This window comes from Diabrotica virgifera, chromosome 1 (genome assembly GCF_917563875.1).
Source record: "Diabrotica virgifera virgifera chromosome 1, PGI_DIABVI_V3a".
NCBI lineage: Eukaryota > Metazoa > Arthropoda > Insecta > Coleoptera > Chrysomelidae > Diabrotica > Diabrotica virgifera.
In genome coordinates, this window is record NC_065443.1 from 299,175,431 (window position 1) to 299,199,116 (window position 23,686).

At 33.2% G+C, this 23,686-nt stretch overlaps 1 protein-coding gene across 1 annotated transcript in view; it reads left to right on the plus strand.

Moving 5' to 3' along the window:
- The window catches only part of LOC114329399 (eukaryotic translation initiation factor 5B), a 105,109-nt gene extending 81,721 nt beyond the window's left edge, over positions 1–23,388 (plus strand). Inside the window, exons 14-17 of the mRNA XM_050642186.1 lie at positions 24–100; positions 3,970–4,273; positions 12,527–12,688; positions 23,063–23,388. Coding sequence (XP_050498143.1) covers positions 24–100; positions 3,970–4,273; positions 12,527–12,688; positions 23,063–23,170 — 651 coding nt within the window. The 3' untranslated portion in view covers positions 23,171–23,388. The remainder of the gene's footprint in view (positions 1–23; positions 101–3,969; positions 4,274–12,526; positions 12,689–23,062) is intronic.
- Positions 23,389–23,686: the final 298 nt, after the last annotated feature.

The window sequence follows — 23,686 nt, forward strand, 5'->3', positions numbered from 1 at the left end:
GTAAAATTAATTATTTGTTTCAGTACTCTGGAATCAGGATAGGACCGGTAGTGAAGAAAGACGTGATGAAAGCATCGATTATGTTGGAACACGAAAGTCAGTGAGTACTTACTTTATAATTATTGTTATTTAAACAGAATATTATATTGCTCTTATCAAATCATGACAAAATATACTCTTGACAATATACACTCAGGAGCAAAAAAATCGAGCCACTGAAAATTTGGTCATTTTTGATGTCTCGAATTTCCTAAACCCGTTGTCCGATTTAAGTGATTTTTTACCAAGTTATAGCCTTATTCATTAACAATATCGCTGTAATAATATTGTTGCTAGACAGGTAAACTGTCATTGTATACCTGGTGTACGAATCAAACTATGTTTTATTCTCAAAGTTCACATCTAGTATGGTATAGTTAGACCCAAACCCAGACATCCAAAGTGAAAGTTATCCTTCAACACCAAATTGTTCTATATGGTCCACATAATGTTCAGAAAAAAGTCACAGCATTTTGAGCGTCGGGTTTGGGGGGGAGAGGGGAGAGAAATCTGCAAATTCGTAGTTTTTTACGTTTTTCGTCAATATTTCTAAAACCAAGCGGTTTAGCATGAACAACCCTCTACACAAAATTGTTCTACATTAAATTTGAAATAAAAAAGGCCCTATGCATAACCCTTCTAAAATGAACGGTTCCAAAGTTACGGAGGTAGTATAGTATAATTGGTCCAAAAAAAGGCCTAACCCAGACATCCAAAGTAAAAGTTTTCCTTCAACACCAAATTGTTCTATATGGTCCACATATTGTTCAGTAAAAAGTTACACCATTTTGAGCGTCCGGTTTGGGGGAGATGGGGGAGAAGTCGGTAAATTAGTAGTTTTTTTACGTTTTTCGTCAATATTTCTAAAACTATGCTTTACCGTAAGGAATGTTTATAGAAATAGCTATTTGTATAACAAGGGAGGAAAGTGTAACTTTTCCTCCCGAGAATGAAGTTTACTGCCCGACGCGTAGCGGAGGGCAGTAATCATTCAAGGGAGGAAAAGGCACTTTACTCCCATGTTATACATATGGTTTTTCCACCTTCCTCAAATAACAAGTAATTTTGTCATTTTTACTTAATTTATTTATGTAACTAACCAACAAAATTTATTAGAACTAAAACAACAAGTAGGTACAATATAACTGTCAGCTGTCAAATATAAGTCAAATTATTAATGTAAACATTGTTAAATCAAAATAACAATTTACTGTTTTTTACCATTCTGCAAAATATAGGATGTTTTATAAATAAACGTTAAAATGTATAGATACTCCGTAATAGAAAATAGATATTATACAGGGCGTCAGTAAGTTATATTTCATGAATGAAATATTATGACGTCACTTTTACTTTTCCTCCCTAGGGAGGAAAAATATTTTCCTCCCTAGGGAGGAAAAGTACAACTTTGCTCCCTACAATCAGGTCCGGAAAAGTATACTTTCGGTAGAGGTAGGTGGAAAAATATTTTACATAAAATTTAAAACAAAAAAGGTTCTATACATAATTGTTATAAAATTAACGGTTCCAGAGTTACGGAGGGTGAAAAGTGGAGGTTTTCGATACTTTTTATATTTTCCGATTTCTCCCCTCCTCTCCCCCCCCCCAAACCCGACGCTCAAAGTGGTGTGAAATTTGGTGTTAGAGGATAACTTTCACTTTGGATGTCTGGGTTTTTGGTATAGTTATATCATAAATATTGCCCAAAAAATATAAATTCACCCTCCGTAACTCTGGAACCGTTGATTTTATAACAATTATGTATAGAACATTTTTTGTTTTAAATGTCATGTAGAACATTTTTGTATATAACGTTTTTTTACGCTAAAGCATAGTTTTAGAAATATTGACGAAAAACGTAAAAAAACTACTAATTTACCGGCTTCTCTCCTATCTCCCTCCCAAACCGGACGCTCAAAATGGTGTAACTTTTTACTGAACAATATGTGGACCATATAGAACATTTTGGTGTTGGAGGAAAACTTTTACTTTGGATGTTTGGGTTAGGCCTTTTTTTGGACCAGTTATACTATACTACCTCCGTAACTTTGGAACCATTCATTTTAGAAAGATTATGCATAGGGCCTTTTTTATTTCAAATTTTATGTAGAACAATTTTGTATAGAAGGTTATTCATGCTAAACCGCAGAGTTTTAGAAATATTGGCGAAAAACTTAAAAAACTACGAATTCACCGATTTCTCCCCCCTCTCCCCCCCCCCCCCAAACCCGACGCTCAAAATGGTGTGACTTTTTTCTGGACATTGTGTGGACCATATAGAACAATTTGGTGTTGAAGGATAACATTCACTTTGGATGTCTGGGTTATGCCATCTTTTGGATCAACTATACTATACTAATCACCCTGTGGACTATTCTAGCATTTATAAAATACTGAAATTAAAACGCAACTATAGCCTCAGGATTTCTTAACATTCTTTTTTTAGATTCATTCGCTTATGTTGGATAATAAAACATTAGGTACTTTAACAACTGACAATGTTCGTCATCAGTACATACAGGGTGTTTCTAAATAAGTGCGACAAACTTTAAGGGGTCATTTTACATGAGAAAATAATGACAGTTTGCTTTATAATCATATGTCCGCAAATGCTTCGTTTCCGAGATACGGGATGTACAAATTTTTTTTACAAACTGACGATTTATTTATTGCTTTAAAACCAGTTAAGATATGCAAATCAAATTTGGTGAGTTTTAAGACGTAGTTATTGCACGTTTTTTGACATACAATTAAGAATTTTATATTCATCATATGATCGGTCATAATACCCGTTTGCACACTAATTGTGAATATTAAATTCTTAATTGTATGTCAAAAAATGTGCAATAACTTCGTCTTAGAACTCACCAAATTTGATTTGCATATCTCAACTGATTTTAAGACAATAAATAAATCGTCAGTTTGTAAAAAAAAATTGAACATCCCGTATCTCGGAAACGAAGCGTTTGCGGACATATGATTATAAAGGAAACTGTCATTAGTTTCTTATGTAAAATTACCCCTTAAAGTTTGCCGCACTTATTTCGAAACACCCTGTACTGATGACGAACATGACCAGTTGTTAAAGTACCTAACTTTGTTATTATCCAACACAAGCGAATAAATCTAAAAACAGAATGTTAAGAAAACCTGAGGCTATTGTTGGTTTTTAATTTTAGTATTTTATAAACGCTAGAATAATCCACAGGGTGATGCGAACTTTGAGAAAAAAGCACAGTTTGATTCGTACACCCGGTATACAATGACAGTTTACCTGTCTAGCAGCAATATTATTACATTGATATTGTTAATGAATAAGGCTATAACATGGTAAAAAAATCACTTAAATCGGACAACAGTTTTAGGAAATTCGAGATATCAAAAATGACCAAATTTTCAGTGGATCGATTTTTTTGCACCCGAGTGTAGTATATTGGCAAGTGGATATATTTCTTGCTAAAATAGAACAGTAATTAGTAGCTCAAGTGTTGTGAATCTTGGAAATTTAGGACTTTGCGGGTAGTTTTTAGTGATTTTATTGTTTTAGATCTTTTAGCGCTTTTTGTGCGTACATGTGTGTTTTTTAGCGTACATTTCGCAATCAATATTTTATTAGGTAACTTTCTTCTTCACATTGGATGTGACTGGGAAGATTCTATGTTCTGTTATTTTTGCTATATTTTAGTTTTTCCTTAATGTCCTTTTTTCCATAATTCTATCGTTTTAACTACTTTATTCATTAAACAAAACATTCTCTCCCGATATACGTTCTTCCTTTTCTTCAATTGCTCAACATTTGGATTTTATAAAAGTTGCCTTTAGATTCCACATTTTTCTGCTTCCCCATTACTTTATTATGTTAGGTGTAATAATCTTGTGTAGGTACCTAGGATTATTACTTTTTACAATAACTTTATCAATCATTTCTAGGTACGCCACAATCCTAGCGTTTGACGTAAAAGTCGAACGAGACGCTCAAGAGCTCGCCGATAGCGTGGGTGTCAAGATCTTCCAGGCAGACATCATTTACCATCTCTTCGATAAGTTCATGGCGTACCGAGAGGAGCTCAAGCAGAGGAAACGTGAAGAATTCAAACATATCGCCGTGTTTCCGTGCAAACTCAAGATATTGCCTCAGTTCGTGTTCAATTCCCGAGATCCCATCGTTGCTGGTGTTATGGTGGAAGCCGGGATAGTCAGGGAAGGAACTCCCATCTGTGTTCCTAGTAAAGAGGTACCTAAATATTTTCAGTATAATGCCCCTCCGCTCAAACAGTGTCACAACTCAAAAAAAAATTTAAAGCACTCATAGGAGTGCCTACAGAAGTGAAAACTTCTTATATATAAATTACGAGCTCAATGCTTTTTCCCCAACCAAAAATAAGTGCTATACATACCTATATTATATACGCGTTTCGTATGTTCTATGCTACGTATGTATACATACACATGATACTATAAATAAAAAGATAATAATATTGCGCATTCTGAAGGGAGGGGGAGTCGTGACGCAACTGGAGACCGGCACGTTCGTCATGGTTCGTAACGTCCGATTAGTTTGAATCGTTCGCGGTTGTAAGATAAGTGTATTTTATATTTTTTTTATCTTTGTAAAAGTGAGATGTCTTTTATAAACAAATAACACAAACAAGTCGTTTAATATATTTTTCTAATTGAATAATTTCATGACAGAATGCATACAAACCCCATTTAACTTTAACAAGAATTCAAATTCAGATTGGCCTCCAGTTACGTCATCATGCGCGAAATCGGACGTATTTGAGCTACGGGAAGATACTATACGGTTATTTTTAGTATCATGTACATACACATAATATAATACTTACGAAATTTAGTTCGGCAAAGTGATGACGGTCGCAAACTCAATACATTTTCCCCATCTAAAAAGTGCACGACGTCCCTAAAGAAGTTTTCACTTCAAAAATTTATTTCGTCGAAGCAGTGACGGTAACTAATTTAATACTTTTTCCCCATCTAAAAAGTGCACAACGTCCCTAAAGAAGTTTTCACTTCAAAAATGTATTTCGTCGAAGCGATGACGGTCGCGATGATGTTCGCGAAATCAATCCTTTTTCATCATCCTAAAATAGGTTTTACATTTATTTTAAGTTTAAATACCTCTACACAATTTATATATACATACACATAATATATAGCATAAGCGATGGCGGTCGCTATGATGGTCGCGATGACGGTCGCGAATTCAATACTTTTTCCCCTATCCAAAAATCGCGTAACGTGCCTAAAGAAGTTTTCACTTCAAAAACTGCTTTATTGCACCATCTGTTTATAAAACTACGAAATCCTACTCGAAAAGTATTACGTCTATGGTTCAAGTATTTGTCGTTAGGTGACACTAGCATCATTATATTATGGTTAACCAAAATCAACGATCCACTAAACATAAACAGTGTCACATATCGACTTGCAATTGTCCATCTAAGATCTGCATAAAGCGTTGTTCGGAGTTATAGCTCAGAGAAATAAGGAAAAAAATATCCTGTTGGTGACACAACCCCCTCCAGGCCGAAACCAAATTTTTTGAGTAGTATGGACATCTATAATAATAACCTATATGTCTCCTGTAGCCGATTTTGATGATATACATAGTTATAAACAAATGAAGATCAAAAAACGGTAAATTTTTGCTTTTTTCGTCTATTACCAAAAAGTTAAGCATTTTAAACAAATTTAAGAATAAGAAACTCATAAATCGTATAAAAAAAATTAAATATGGCGTTCGCGGAATATGTCTATCCTTATTGGTTGCTTAGAAAATTGCAAAATAAATCATAAATTTTGAGTTTTTATAAATATCCATAACTTGTGTAAAAATTAACTTAGAACTTTCTTATTACACGGAATGATGAGACTTCTGGTGCTTAAATCATACCCTAAATTTCAAAGCAATTGGTCAAATAGTTTAAAAGTTATTTAATTTGTTTATCCCAAATTAACTTTTTTTTGCAACACTATAAGTCAGAAACTGATGAAGTTACGGTTATACTTTGGATAGTTTATGAAAGAAGAAGATTTACACTATTAATTTAACTAAAAACAAATGACAAAAAATAATTTTAAATACAATCGGAAAAATGAAAAAATACCCATGAACGATCACCTATTTGCTATCTTTTTCTGTAACAAACGTTTGGTATTTATAGAAAAAGACAGCAAATATAAAATAAGTGATTGATGTGATCTTTCAAAGGTATTCTTTCATTTTTCCGACTATACGCTGTGAGCTTCGCTGGTGTCGCTCCTGGCGGATTACTAATCAACTTTCACTGGTAATTTTTAAATTTATTATTTAATTGTTATCGCTTAATATTTACAACGCAAAAAAGTAATTAAATTATAATCGATTTTTTTAAGATTTTGCTAATCATTTTGACGTTCTATTGATAAAATATGAATTTCTTACTTCGGATACTTTCACAATTATCGTATAGATGGCGGTAAGTTAATATATTAATTTATAATTAGATATTACGGAACATTAAAAAAACTTAAATTCAGTATTTAAAACGTATTGTATATTTAAGGTAAAAATATATAACACAGCTTTGACAAACTAATACTTTTTATAATTAATGTTTTTAATTTTAATTTTAAATTAATCACTTTGACATTTATGTCAAATTTCCAGTAATCGTTTACAGACTTGTCACTACTGGCGCTCGAGAATTTGTAAATATCCCTTCTACGTACGAGCTCACAGCGTATATGTATTGCAAAATTATTTTTCAAGAACATGAATTAAAAAAGGGGGGGGGCTAACTTCGTTCCTAATTGTCCTAGTACAATTGTTTTTCTTTCTAAATGTGTAGGTATAAAAATTCAGTATTTCTAAATATGAAAAAATAATTTTTCTACGGGTAACGGTTAAAAAGTTAAATTAATAAAAAATTTTGGTCTTGGTAAAAGGTATATTATTTTAAAAAGCCCTATAGGGCTACAAACATCGAACAGAACGTTTTCGCTCTAAAAAGAGCATCATCAGTGTTGCCTAAAATAAGTATAACCATATTAATTATCAAAATGTTGAACTTAAAGTGATGACCAAGGTAGAATCAAAGTTTGGTTATACTTACAAGAACATGGTGAGCCAACCAAAAAATACGAAGGTCAAAGCCTTTCAAAAATGGACTAAAAGTCACATCAAAATGCTAACATAGCAAATTCCAAAGGATGGATATAATCCCTAAGGATATGGCCCTACGATAACATATGACTCCCACACGTTGTAAGTGGGTCAAAGGTAACAAATTAGGTCATTATGTTACAAGAGCTGACAGGCAACTAAGATGTGAGATATCAAAAGCGAATCTGTCTGATGTCAAGACAACAATTGTCAATGGAACTTGAAGTATCATGAAAAATTGGTTACACAGCTACTAAATTTATAGTTGTTTATAGTACGAGCAATGATAACAGCTAACATCAGTGTGTTGGAATTATAAAAATAAAGAGTTAGTGAGAATAGATTATCTAGATGTAAAATAGAAGGGGGGAATTTGAGTACCCACAATCATCAATGAAGTGTACGTAAATTGATGAAGAAAGGTAGGCAAAACAACATACAGATAATGTAATGTGTGGTTTATGTTTTGAAATTAGATAATTTATATTTGTGAACCAACACAAATGATGGCTGAGAGACTGGCTGAAAAACTAGAGACAAAATAGGGGTCGTGATATCAAATGCTGAAAAAGTTGTAAATGCAAAATCTTATTTATAAATTAATAAAATATAGATGGGTTCATCAACACAAATTTACAAGACTGAAAAGGTTGTCTTGTAAATTTGTGTTGATGAACCCATCTATATTTTATTAATTTATAAATAAGATTTTGCATTTACAACTTTTTCAGCATTTGATATCACGACCCCTATTTTGTCTCTAGTTTTTCAGCCAGTCTCTCAGCCATCATTTGTGTTGGTTCACAAATATAAATTATCTAATTTCAAAACATAAACCACACATTACATTATCTGTATGTTGTTTTGCCTACCTTTCTTCATCAATTTACGTACACTTCATTGATGATTGTGGGTACTCAAATTCCCCCCTTCTATTTTACATCTAGATAATCTATTCTCACTAACTCTTTATTTTTATAATTCCAACACACTGATGTTAGCTGTTATCATTGCTCGTACTATAAACAACTATAAATTTAGTAGCTGTGTAACCAATTTTTCATGATACTTCAAGTTCCATTGACAATTGTTGTCTTGACATCAGACAGATTCGCTTTTGATATCTCACATCTTAGTTGCCTGTCAGCTCTTGTAACATAATGACCTAATTTGTTACCTTTGACCCACTTACAACGTGTGGGAGTCATATGTTATCCTAGGGCCATATCCTTAGGGATTATATCCATCCTTTGGAATTTGCTATGTTAGCATTTTGATGTGACTTTTAGTCCATTTTTGAAAGGCTTTGACCTTCGTATTTTTTGGTTGGCTCACCATGTTCTTGTAAGTATAACCAAACTTTGATTCTACCTTGGTCATCACTTTAAGTTCAACATTTTGATAATTAATATGGTTATACTTATTTTAGGCAACACTGATGATGCTCTTTTTAGAGCGAAAACGTTCTGTTCGATGTTTGTAGCCCTATAGGGCTTTTTAAAATAATATACCTTTTACCAAGACCAAAATTTTTTATTAATTTTACTTGTAATTAATGGTATACAGCCAGCTACAGGAAATTCTTCCTAGTGGATTTTGGTTAAAAAGTTATTCTAATTGTTTAGTAAGCAAAAAATCGACATGTTTTTGCAAAATAATTTTACACTGTTTAAAATTATTTTTTGTCATTTATTTTTAATAATGGTAATAGTACAAATGTTCTTCTTTCATAAACTGTCCGAAGTATGATTGTAGCCTCATAATTTTCTGACTTGTAGTGTTGCAAAAAAAATGAATTTGGGATAAACAAATTAAATAACTTTTAAACTATTTGACCAATTGCTTTGAAATTTAAAATATAATTTAAACACAAGAAGTCTCAGCATTCCGTGTAATAACTCTAATTAGGATTCTAACTTAATTTTTACATAAATTATGAACATTTATAAAATCTCAAAATTTATGACTGATTTTGCAATTTTCTAAGCAGCAAATAAGGACAGACATATTCAGCGAACGCCATACGTTTTTTATGTGATTTATGAGTTTCTTATTCTCAGATTTGTTTAGAATGCTTCACTTTTTAGTAATAGACGAAAAAAGCGAAAATTTACCGTTTTTTGATCTTCATTTGTTTATAACTATGTATATCATCAAATTCGGCTGCAGGAAACATATACCATCGGTGATTCTGCAAAACCTCGTATGAGAATTTTTTTCAGAATTTGGTTTTTTTGCCCTGTCAGAGCCCTCCGTTAAGGGGTACATATGTTGACATAATGAAAATGTCAAAATTACGTTAACATAGTTACGAAATGACATTTTCATTACGTTGACATGTGTGTTTCTTGGCCGAGTTTCTGACAGGGCAAAAAACTAAATTCTGGAAAAGAAAAATTCTCATACGAAGTTTTGCAGAATCACCGACGATACGTTATTATTATAGATGTCCATACTACTCAAAAAATTTGGTTTCGACCTGGAGGGGGATGTGTCACGAGAACAAAATCTTATTTCTCTGGACTATTAAGAGAGTATATATGATTGCTTGATTCAAAACAATCTGCGAATGTGCTCAAGAACAGTGACACCTTTATTTTTCTTTTTGTAGTATTTTTTATTTAATTTTGTTACTTATATTTAAAGTTAGATCATTAGAAAGTATAACTATGTTAACCAGGTAACAGTAATGATATAAGGTTTGTTCCAACACAACGAAAAACCGTCCATGTAAAGATCACCGTCCTGCGCAATACCATGGAACGCACGATATACAGACACAGAACGCATGGAACGTATTATTTTATAGTGACGTGATCGTTACATGACGGTTCTTCGTTATGTTGGAACAAACCTGTTATATTATTCTCTACTGCTAAAACCATTTTTAATAAATAATATTTTGAAAATTTTCGTTATTTTATCTGTATAATGTCACAACTCCAAAAATTTACTATATTTTTAAATGTTTGTAGTATACTTCATACATTAGTAGACCTAACACCTAACACTAATGTTAAACGTCGTTTTCTCAATACTTTTTTTTTTACTTAAGAAACTTTTGAGCGGAGGTGCGATAAGTTGTTACAATGATCAAATATTAGTTACCTTTACCTATAGTCCAGGGCGGATCTGTTTTGAGTTGGACGTTGAGAGGTGACTCTAATTTTTTTGCAGAAATTGCTTGGAATTAACCCATGTAATATTAATTGAGATATCCTTCCACTCAAAAAGGTGCGGAACATTGTTTAAATAATCAAAATGTCAAAAAATTAAGGAAAAATTTGATTTTTTTCTTCGTTTTTTGATTATAACTTTAAAAGTATTCACTTCCGAGAAAAGTTGCACTAAAATAAAAGTTGCGTAATTAAATTTCCTACAATATAAGATTAGTTAAAAATTTTTAAAATTGTTACCCTTGTTGCAAAATAGCAATAATTGCGAAAAAAAACATAAAAAATAAGTATTCCCATTCTACGTTTTTCAACCATTTCTGCTACATTAAGGACCTTCATATATCACCCAGAAAAACTTTATGATTTGATAAAACAATACTGTAAAGGACATTATCGGTCAAATCTTATCATTGCGCCAACTCTTAATTATGATTAATTACGGCGCAAATTGCAATTAAAGTTTATCGAAATCACATTTTTGGAGTCAGTAAAACTGTCAGTTACAATCACTATTGCTCTGGGTGCTATTCAAAAGAGCTTAAACTCCGCTGGGCCTAAGCGGATTAGTGAAACTAATCCGCTGATTTATGGAGTACCGACAATTTGGGTACTATAAAATATTTTTTCTCTCTCTAACTTATGTACGTATCCATTTGATTTCAGATTTATTTGTATCAATTTCTGCTCTTATTATTGAAAATATGGAGTTGGCGCAATGATAAGATTTGACCGTTAATTTAAAACGAATCTATTCGTATAAATTTTAGTGAATTTGAGTGACATTATATTTTCCATAAGATGTGTGCGATGTCCTTTAATTAAGATCAGTTCAATAGATTTTGCAAAATTAAATTTGCAATCCAGCTTTTGCAAAAAAAAATTCATTTTTTCAAAATTTTGCAGGACTGAAAATAAAGCAGATAGCAAGTTAATTTTTTTTACAAGTAGAAGAATACTGTACCTTTCATTTGCAATTTGCAAAATTAAAATCGGTTAACTACCACGGCCTCAGGAATTTTTTTAAATAAACTAATTTTTGGTGCTACGCGCAGGACAGCGGTGTTGGATTCACATGAAGTTGATTTCCACCAAAATTTCTCTATATTTACTCTATATTTTGTTGTATGTTCATATTTTAATTCCACAAAAATCAAACTAATTTGATTAGTGTTTGTGAAAAATTGTTTAAACAATTGCATATGTTTAAAAATAATACACTTTTATTTTCTAACTTAAAATATATGAACAAAGAAAGTTTTTGCTAAAAAAGTGTTATTTCAAAGGATAGAGTATTTGTATTTTGCAATAAACAAATTTATTTATTTATTTCGAAATGTACTAAAAATTAAAATTTATTAATCATTATCAAAGGTCATTGGAATGCCCAATCAGAGCGAACGTATCCGATGTTCTGCGCGTAGCACCAAAAATTAATGTTTATTTAAAAAAATTCCTGACGCCGTGGTAATTAACCGATATTAATTTTGCAAATTGCAAATGAAAGGTAATACAGTAAGTATTCTTTTATGTGGAAAATAAAATTAAACTTGTCTGCTTTATTTTCAGTGCTGCGAACATTTTGAAAAAATGAATTTTTTTTTTGCGAAAGCTGGATTGCAAAATCTATTAAACCGATCTTAATGAAATTTACAGTATTGTTTTATCATATCATAAAGTTTTTCTGGGTGAAATATGAAGGTCCTAAGTGTAGCACAAATGGTTGAAAAACGTAAAATTCGAATACTTGTTTTTTTTTTATGGTTTTTTGAAATTATTGCTATTTTGCAACAAGGGTGGCAGTTTTTAAAATTTTCAGTTAATCCTATATTATAGGAAATTTAATTACGCAACTTTTATGTCGGTGCAACTTTTATCGAAAATGCATACTTTTAAAGTTAAAAAAACCAAGAAAAAAATCGAATTTTTTCTTCATTTTTTGACATTTTGATTATTTAAACAATGTTCCGGACCTTTTTGAGTGGGAGGATAACTCAAATATTGTTATATGAGTTATTTTCTAGCAATTTTCGCAAAAAAATATGAGTTACCTCTCAACATCCAAATGTACTAATATTTTTACAGATGCGCCCTGGTCTATTAAGCAATTATTGCGCTCATACACTTAGCGATTTCTTTTCTTTTTTAGTTTTTAGACATTGGTATTGTGACTAGTATAGAAAGTAACCATAAAAATGTGGATAGCGCTAGGAAAGGAATGGAAGTATGTATAAAGATAGAACCAGTTCCTGGGGAGTCACCTAAGATGTTCGGCAGGCATTTCGATGAAACAGACTTCCTAGTCAGCAAGGTAAGTAGATATTTCAGAAGATATGTAATTGAAATGACAGTTTAATATTTTAGTGTTGTAACCACTTTCTGGTAAAATCCTTAATATCTGCTTTTTATCATAAAAATATCTACAGACTCTTCGATGTATGTATTGTATTAGCTTTTTGTTTAAATTGCCAAATTGCTGATGTATAAAAAAGCTCCACCCCATAAACTTCGAACATCCAATTGACCTAAAACTTGTGCAAACTTATTGAATAACCCTACATACAGGAATAGGAAAAGGGATGGAACGTTGAGAGATCCGCAGTGGCAAACAAATGGGTCGATAACTCACTCCCCTTGCAACACAAGCGGGTGCACCGTTCATTCACCTTCTTCATATTCGGTTTATTCATGCGGCGGATGTGAATTGGTTCACCAGTGAATGAAATTCAACAAGGAAATAAATTGGTTTGTTAAGGATTATTACAATGTTGGAATTTGAATATCTAGAGCACTTGTTTTGTAGAGAAAATGTAAATCGAAAATATGGTTTGTAATTTTGCAGATGAGACTGACTAAGAATGTCATTCAATAATAAATTAGATGAGACTGACTGACTAAGAACTAAAAAAGGATACCAAATGAGAGAAAAACAACTTAAATAATCTGCTATAGTTCTTCTCAGAGCCTTCTTTCAGTGCGTCATTAATTTTGACGCAGTGGCGGCTCGTGATTTTTACAATAGGTGAGGCTATACCTAACTCTAAAATATCTAGACAAATTTGCTCTAGCAAAAAATGCGCCAAAAATGTAATGTAAGGCCCCATTTTTAGACCATTTTTATTTACATTTCATAATATCATCATAATTCATAATTTCATAATATCATCATTTTAAAAATAATTAGTCTAATTGTAAAAGTTTAATACCAAAGTTTGTGTCGTTTATTTGTTAACAATTCCATCTTTGTAAGTAGATATGCATATCAAAATAAATACAGATTTTGCAGTCCATATAGGTTGAAGGTTCACATTTTTTTCACAAGATACTCAACTGATTTTTTTTTAATTCTAAACGCGGACTACTGCGAATCCAAAAACATAATTAGTTATTTGAACATAAGTTATTTGAACAAGTTGTTCCAAATATTATTCTAACCTCAAATACCAAATTTCATAACAAAATTCGCACTTTTAGTTTTTTTCATTATTTTTAGTCAGGACCCTAAAATTCGTTGTCCCGAGATGCACGCAACTGCAACGGAGCCGAGAAGCTAGTTAGCCTCCGTTGGTAAATCTCCGGGCAGTGTGTGATGGCACCGTAGATGCCACTGTTAGGAGACCAGGTCTCCTTAAACGCCTGCTGCGCTGCGCGGAGCATTAGCAACGGAGGCTGGCTGGCTTCTCGGATCAGTTCATGCATCTCGGGATAACCCAGGGTCCTGTCTACAATAATAATAAAAAAAACTGAGACGCAAACATGCGTTCTAATGCTAATGCTCCGTGCGTATGGATATTTAGTAATAATATGGAATTTACACGTTGTATAATAGTGAGAGTGCTTGTTTTTTCGCGATTCAAGATAAACAAAACAGTGTAGCGTGTGTAAAAAATTTATGGGGAGGCTAAGCCTCCCTTGCCTCCTCTGACGAGCCGCCACTGAATTTGACGTCATATATGATTTTAAGAATGTCGTGAATCATTGCATGACATTTTAGTTAAATCTGACAGTTGTCAGAATCGTAATCGTCCAATATGAAAAAAGTATTACATTATAACACTTTTATTGCAATTTGGGGTAAAAACAAATCAATGGTGTTTATTGTGTTGATAAAAAAGTTTTGTTGTTTGATTTGTATAGTCACATAGATTGTATATGTCTAAATTATAGGTAAACATTGTTCTCCGGTTATAGCGCCATCTATCAACAACCAGAATAAATGTTCTGAATGTGTATAATGTACCGCTTTTTCCGTCACATCCAACTTATTGCGTTAGATAGAAATCGAAAAACTGTGACGCACTGAAAGAAGGTTCTGAGAAGAACTATATGCAAACGATGCAATACTAATCTCTCAAAGTAACGATGATTTACAACGTATGCAGCACCAATTTAATATAACAGCAAATCCAAGACGTAAATTAAAGTGGAGGGTCAGATAATAGAACAAGTGATGGAGTTTAAATATCATAACATCTCACTATCTAGCTACGTAAAGCTCGATACAGAAGTGGAAGATAAAGTGAATAAAGCAAATTGCCTGAATGACACAATATGGAGAAATAAAAATATCAGAAAAGAAATGAAAGGCAGAATTTACAAAACAGTCATCAGACCAATAATAGCATACGCGGCAGAAAAATGACCTCACACAGAAAGGACAAAAAGATTGCTCGAAAACCCTTCGAAAATTTATGGTAAGACAATATGGGACAGAGTTAGAAGTACAGATATACGACGGAGATGCAAAGTGTATAACATTAATAACTGGGTGAAAAACAGAAGAGTAGAATGGAACGACCACATAAACCGAATGACAACAAATGCAGTAGTAAAGGGACCGTTCAAGTATTACGTAACGCAGGTTGGGGGGGTTAAAAATCTTCAAAAATTACGTTACGCAATAGTTAAACTCCCATAAGAGTGCATTACGTTGGGGGGGGGGGGGTTAAAAATCTTCAAAAATCGCGTTACGTAATACTTGAACGCTCCCAAAGACGGCGAGAGACGGTTCCTCAATAGGAAGACGATCAGTTGGAAGATCACGGAAACGATGGAACAACAATTGAAGAAAAATCTTCTGCGTAAAAGATATATTTATTTAAAAAACCCAAAAAATGGCTACCAATACAAAACAGAACGTTTTCGCTCTAAAGAGAGCATCATCAGTGTTCTTTGCAAGCTCTACATGCTAAGCCACCAAAAATACATGGGTTAAAACCCTTAAAATGTCGACTAAAAGTCTTACATTAAAATGTTATATGCTAAATCCTGACGATGGATGAAAGTAATAATGTCTTAGGGTATCCTTATTAATTTCATCCATACATCGTCAGAATTTAGCATATAACATTTTAATGTAAGACTGTTAGTCGACATTTTAAGGGTTTTAACCCATGTATTTTTGGTGACATAGCATATAGAGCTTGCAAAGAACACTGATGATGCTCTCTTTAGAGCGAAAACGTTCCGTTTTGTATTTGTAGCCCTTTTTAAAATAAATATACCTTTTACGCAGAAGATTTTTCTTCAATTTTTGTAATTAATGGTATACAGCCAGTTACAGGAAATTCTTCCTTGTGGATGGAACAACAAGTTACTGGAGGCACGTTGAAAAAACGACAGAGACATATCTATACAACAAGAAGAAGAGCTGACTAAGATATGAGACGCAAGTTTACGTCAAATTTTGGAATTGTTACATAGCAAAATCAATTTGTTGAATATTGATTACCTACCTATCTAGAAGCTTTAGAAATCAATAATTTATTATTGTTCATTCAACCGAGAGGTACTGACCACCATTTGATCTCGAAAGTTAGAATACTTAGGACACATTATGCGAAATGAATTCAGATATGCCCTCCTACAAGTCATCCTTCAAGGAAAAAAATTTGGAAAGCTAGGTCCAGGGCGAAGAAGAACATCCTGGTTAAAGAACCTGAGAACCTGGCTCAACACAACATCTGTGCAGCTGTTCTGCGCTGCTTCAGATAAGATAAAGATTGCCATAATGATTGCAAACATTTGTCAAGGATAGGCACACCAAGAAGAAGAAATTGTGATTAACGAATTTTAGTGACAGAAACTTCTGGTCTAGCATTGTTTTAATGATATTTTTGGACAGGGACAGTATATGTTTAAGGATCTTGTATACATAGGCGTCGTTTCACGAATTTCATTGGGGGGCAAAACCTACCGGGAGTTTGGGGGTTCCTCCCCCCGGGAAAATTTTGTAAATTTTGATGCAAGATAGAAGGGTTTAACGCAATTTATACACTATTTTCTTATAACTATACACACTGGCTGTACACTCCTGATTTTCGATTTTTTACAATATCTACCCCGACCTTGTGTAACAACCTAGGATTCTACTGGATACAGGTCTAAATCTTATAAATTCAATACAATAGTTTAAATCTTTAATAGGCTTTTATTTACAATAGTATTTTAGTAAGATTAGAGAAACAATTTGTGTTTTAGAGGTGATGGATTCAAATCTAACTTAATGAAGTCTCCTTTTCCGGATATTAAATACATCAATGACACTTTCAATATCGACTGGGACTTTCCTTTCAATGGCTAAAAGCCCCAATGCAGACATTCTTTCCTGGCCGCTAGCGTTTCTGGTGTAGGTTTTTAATCTTCTCAGGCATGCAAAGGTCCTTTCACATCCAGCCGAGTTTAGTGGTATCGTGAAAAATAGCCTAAATATTTCAAACGTCATGGGCAAGACATTTTTTAGAGCCTTTTCCACAAAAACTGACGATTTTTCTTCATTGTTTCTCATTTCTCTCATGTGATGAAAAATTTTCATTTCGCAGAAAAGTAACTCCTCATGCAAAGAGGAGTATTTTGAAACAAACTTGATTCTTTCCTCCACAACTTCATGTCTTCCCAACAATTGGCTCAGGTGGTTAAGTATGTACATCCAAATTGTTTTCCTGCAGCCTATTTTCAATTTCCTGTTCCAAAGTGTCAAGGAGTGGGAAAAACGGTAGCTTTTAGGTGCTCTTTAACCGTTTCAAATGGAGCTTTAGAGCCTCTGCCAAGTTTATCTGGGATTTTTCCTCTCGTTGGGAGCTCCGCTGGACGAAACCCATATTTTTCAGTAATTTTAGAGCAGTAATCAAACAGTAAATAGAATTTAGTTTTGTGGGTCAATCTTTGGGGTGGCAAAATAGGAGGGTACAAAACTTTGGGGTGGCAGCTGCCACCCCCGAATTAAGCCTATGCAATTAGTTGTATACTGATTGAATTAATTATGAATTAATTATCATGACATAAGCGATTGCACATTATTAATGTAAGTTTCCAAAGCCTTTTTGTAAACCAGCATGTGTAATACCGTAGAAAAGCTTCCATTACATAATAGATTCCACAAAATACCCCCAAGAAAATAATGTTGCGAAAATCCCTAACAAAATAAAACAAGACATATATTCTCCTCATATTTCTTTCGCTCCGTTTACCGCCCCCCGATCCCTCGGAGAGATAGGGGACGAATAACTCGAATGCGGGTCTTCTGCGCTATAGTTAGTTTTCATGAATGGAAGTAGAGCACACGAGACCTTTTGACCCAAATATTCATTGATCCCATTCATGTCTCTCGGGCTCGTCGCTTCATCCCCTGCCTCCGCGGTCCCCCGATTCTTTTTCGTGTCCCGGGAGTATCTTCGCCGTATCCTGTCTACATTATTAGGATTATTTGCATTTTCATTGTGCGAGAAGGAGCTCGAAATCTGGAGCTGCTGGAATTATTAGTACACTTTGAAAGGGGGATTATGTGAGCTCATTTTAATTTAGAGCGATTAGCGATTATTCAATATTATTCTTAATTTATACCTGTTAGATATTTGGAATTATATTATAACATTCTTGTCTGATATTTGGGGCAGATTGCAATTGCGCGCAGCGGTCAGGGTTCTCAACAGGGTGTCTAAGCCAATGGTGCAATTGCGCGCACGTCTTTAAAAAGGTATGCTGTGATTGCGCGCAAAGTCGTAAATTATAGTAAACGGAAGTTTTATTTACTTCTTATTCGTTTTGAACGGAAATTTTGCTAATTTTAAAAAATTAAGATAATAACAAGTGAATACTACATTGAAATAGTTGTGATAAAAAAAACTAAATAGTGTTTCTTTTATCATTAATATTTATTGTATTAAATAATGTACATATGTAGACATTTAATTTGAACATGCCTTATAACATATAGTTTTAACAAATTCTATTCTGGATATTTCTTTATTTTTAAATTTCTCTATCAAATTTGTTACATATTTTAATGTTCTTTCATAATTAATATTTTTAATTTTTTTGTAAATGTAAGCTATTTAATTGCACATAATTAATTAAAAAATTAATATATTATATATATATTATATATTATACAGTACACTTTTCAAAGGAGGAAGACCTAATTCGGGTATTAGAGCTGCTGATATATACCGCTGCGCGCAATCACAATATACCGTTTTGTTTACCTGCCTTAATCCTTCCGTTGCGCGCAATCACAGCAACCCTCTTAAAGGTAAATTTCAGTACCCCAGGAGGTATTTGACCGCTGCGCGCAATCACAACCCACCCGATATTTGTTGTTCCCATTTTTGTGTTTGGATATTTGTTAATAATTATATTTACGAGAAAGATAAGAGAGAAAAAATGGACAATTAAAAACTACGAAGAAGCATAACATGACAGTGGCGAAGAACTACAACATGAAAATATCAACAGCTAAGACAAAATGTTAGTGTCAAGGGAACCCGTAAGATGAAAATTAGTAATTAACAACGAACTAATTGAACAAGTCTCGAGATTCGAATATCTGGGAGTGTAGTTATGGAGATATTAAAGAGAGCGTCCTAAAGCAAGCAAATAAAGCCAATTATGTGTCAGGATGTCTGAGGGATGTCATCTGGAGAAACAAAGATATGAGGATGGAGGGGAAAGTACGCATATACATATCATGTGTAAGACCGATCATGACGTACGCGATAGAAACAAGATGTGACACAGCAGAAACCAAGAGGATACTGATAACATCAGAAATGAGAACGTTGAGGTCAATAACTGGGAAAACACTGAGAGACAGAATGCCGAACGACAGAATAAGAGATCTCTGTAACATACAAGATATAGTACGGTGGGGAAGGCAGAGAAGACGAGAGTGGAATCAGCATGTGACGAGAGTGGACAGCGAGATAATAGACCGTATAGCCAGGGATTTGAAGCCAACAGGCAAGAGAGCAATAGGAAGGCCCTTTAAAAGGTGGCGAGATAGCTGGCAGTCAACATCACAGCTACGAACACAAGCTCAAAATCAGTTAAGAACAGGCCAAAAGGCCTAATATAAGAAGAAGAAGAAGCAGAACTTATACTTTTAAAACACCACTCTTCCAACTTCCATAAAAACTTACCAAGAAGATATTGTTCTGAAGCTATTTTTTTGTGGCATTAAATTATGGCTTATTTCCCAGTGAGAATAGTAAATTACCAAGAAGAAGTAACAATTATGTTCAGGAGCACAAACTTCTCAAAAATAAAACAAAATATTTTACTGAAGCTATTTTCTTGTGGCATCTCAATGCAATTTATTATTTTTATTGAGAATAAGCCACAATTTTACTTTAAAATAAGTTTATTTGCATGCGGCAGAATGCTTCCAATACAGAACAATTTCCTTAATAAGCCACACACTTAAGATATTCCTCAAAATAATACATAGAAGACTACAAATAATATAAAATAGAAGAAGATACAGATGACACCCAGTTTGGATTAAGAAGAGGACTAGGAATGAGAGAGGCTCTGTTCGCTTTTAACGTTCTCGCGCAAAGACAACTAGATATTAACCAATATCTCTATGTCTGCTTTATCGATTATCAAAAGGCTTTTGATAGAGTACATCAGAAAGTCATAAAACTGTAAAAATAAAAAAACGTGGACAGTTGAGATATACAATTTATTGTCAATATGTACTGGAATCAAAAAGCCAAGGTTAGAATCGAAAATGTCAAAACACAAATTATAGAAATCAAAAGAGGTGTTAGACAGGGTTGGGTGTTATTTAATCTGTACAACGAAGCCATTTTTAAGGAAGCAATATCATAGGAAGAACCGGGTATATCAACAAACGGAAAAATATCTTGAACAACTATTTGAACGCTATTTTTGCAGACAGTTTAGATATAGAAGGACTGCAACGCTTAGTAAATAGATTAGATCAAGTCAGTATAAAATATGAGCCACAAATGAACGTTAAGAAAACCAAGTTATTGATTATTTCTAAGCAACATACAGTGGGAAGGCTAGATATCGAGGGAAAACAAGTAGAAAGAGTGAGTAACTACAAATATCTGGGAACCAGGATAAATGAAAACAATGACCAAAGTAGAGAAATCTAATCTAATGGAAAGCTGGACTCTAAAAGTGGATAATATAAACAAATTGGAATTCTTTGAGATGTGGTGCTACAGAATGATTTTGAAAATACCATGGATCCAACGAGTTACAAATGCATAAGTGTTAAGGAGACTGCAAAAATATTGCGAGGTCATAAAAAACATGAAAACAAGAAAACTGGAATATTTAAGCCACATTGCCAGAGGTGCGAAATATGAAATATTAATATTCATAATGCAAGAAAGAAACAAGAATGTGTGTGTACTTTGTACGCATGTAAGAAGTTATACTTCTATTATATGATTATATGATTATAAACGAAATTAATATACTTTTTATTTATATTTTATTTAAATATTAACCTAATTTATACTTACTACTTCTCAAACATTTTTATTAAAACAGTGCCAAAAATTAAAATAATAAAAGAATAAAACACACACAAACACATTAAAAATGCCACAAATGATTTCTGAACATTAATTGTCGAAATTGTTTTTAACTAAATACGTATTTTCTGAAAATAAAATTATATAATAAATATACTTACAATCATAAAATGTATTAAAAAAAACAAAAAAATAAAAGTTTCTATTGGGATTCGAACCAACTTACCACGCGGCTGGTATTTGCGTTGTATTGGGGTTCACTCGCATTAAAAGCTTCGCCACAGAGACAGTTTGTCACTATGTGCGAAGATCGACTAACTAAACGGATTAAACTTTTGACATTTTTAACTTATGTAAATCAAATTATTTTGATTTTGAATTGAAATGATTTAGAATTGAAAAAATACAACAAAACATAGAGTAAGAAAACAATATATTAGGTGAATATTGATAGAAATTTTGATGGTAATCAAATTATGTAAATAAAAGTATTACATACTACTTATGTATTTTGGTAGGTTCAAATCAAATAGGTAGGTATCGGAGCCCGTATAACGACTAATAAATTTCGCAATCACTTGCATCGTGCAAAGTGGCTATGTTCAAATATCATAACAAAATTTGATCAACTATTTATAAAACACTTACCAGTGCAAGATTCTTTAGCTTTGAATAAGCGAGATCTGCGGCACTCATACTAGTCACAGTTTGATGGGCTTTCACATTGGCATGCAACAATCATCTCTTCTATGTAAATAAGTCCAAAAATATAATATGAAAACTATTTAAAAAGGCAATATAACCATTAACTAACTTTTTGTTTGTTGTTTCTCTTCCTACAAATTTTAAAACGCAACAACCATACATTATAACCAAACCACAGTCCCACAGCTGTGCCACAGCTGCCATATTGGATAATTTTTGTCATGTCATTTGAACATCCAATCAGAACAAAGTTATAATGCGCATGCGCCCGGTCGCTAGGTTTTACCATATAAAAATGCACCGTCATTACGCCCGTAAAGAAGTATAACTTCAAAAATCTTTGCTGAGGAATATCAGCGATTGGACTAACCTCAGTAATGAAAGATATTTCACGTTTCAAAAAATAGAGAAGCGTTTAAAGAAGTGATTACCAACCTACGTTAGAAGACGGCACAAGAAGAAGAAGAAGAAGAAAACGACAAATTCCCTGGCTGAGAAACCTAAGAGAGTTGCAGCTCGGTAAATCTTTTCAATAGAAAAGAGAAAAACAGAATGCTTCGGCCATATAATTAGAGGACCTAAATACCATCTACTTCGCCTTATAATACATGGAAAAGTGGAGGGAAAGAGATGGATTGGTCGAAAGAAACTTTCATGGTTGCGTAATATTAGACAATTTTGTGGTTCCACGGTAGAAGAATTATTTTGCGCAGCAGCCGATAGAGAGAGGTTTCAGTAACTTAAGAACATGGTGACGGCCAACGTCTGAATACAGACACGGCACCTGCAGAAGAAGAGGAAGAGATATTTTCAGAGCAGCCGCCAATAAGATACGGATAGCTGTGATGATAGCCAACCTCTGATAGGAGAAGAAACTACAAGAAGAAGAAGTTTATTTTGACGTTTAGGTTTCCACTTCGTAATCAAGGAGGCTAATACATATTTTTAATTAACGTGCAGTCCGATGTCTGTTATGTTTAGAGCGCTCAATTCGTAGATTTTACAGTTGAACTTTGGGGCTAGCATATTCGTGGTCCTTCAAGCCGGATGCTTGTACGAAACTTTTACGACCTTTCTTTTTTTTGTTATGAACAATATTGTCGTCACATCCTTTAAGATGAAAATAAAAATGGTTCTATAAGTAGAACACTTACGTTTTAAATGATTAAAAATGTTATTTTTTGTTGCAGATATCCAGACAATCAATCGACGCCTGCAAGGATTATTTCAGAGATGACTTACAGAAGACAGACTGGCAATTGATGGTGGAACTCAAGAAAATGTTTCAAATTTTGTAATAACTGTGCAATATACTTCCCAAATGGATGGACTGTCCATTCTCCTCAGTATTTTTCAAACTGCTTTTATTTTTGAATCGGACAGATTGTTTTAAGCTGGTAATTTTTCCACTGAGATTCTTGATATATGATGACTTAATCTATTGATTGACCTATAAGAAGGTGTTTTGAATTGATGTATATTTATATGAATGAATAAAATATTATAAATTGTTAAATGTGTTTTTGTTTGCCAATTAGAAGTGGTTGCCCAGTAAGTTCCTAGAAAATAGTGAAAGTTTTCAGATTTTTTAAAAAGAAAATCCGTGAGATTAATAATGATGTATTAACTCAGCTGAACAGATGGATCAAGCATATCCCAGCAGCGCTCAGTAGGGGTTAGGTCGGGATTCAGCGCAAGCCTTAACTTCAATTTGGTGGTAAGTGGTAACTCAAGCTATATATGCAAAAAGAATGGGGCTACACGTTAATACTAGTAAAACCAAATATGAAAGTGACAAGTAACAAGCAAGTAGT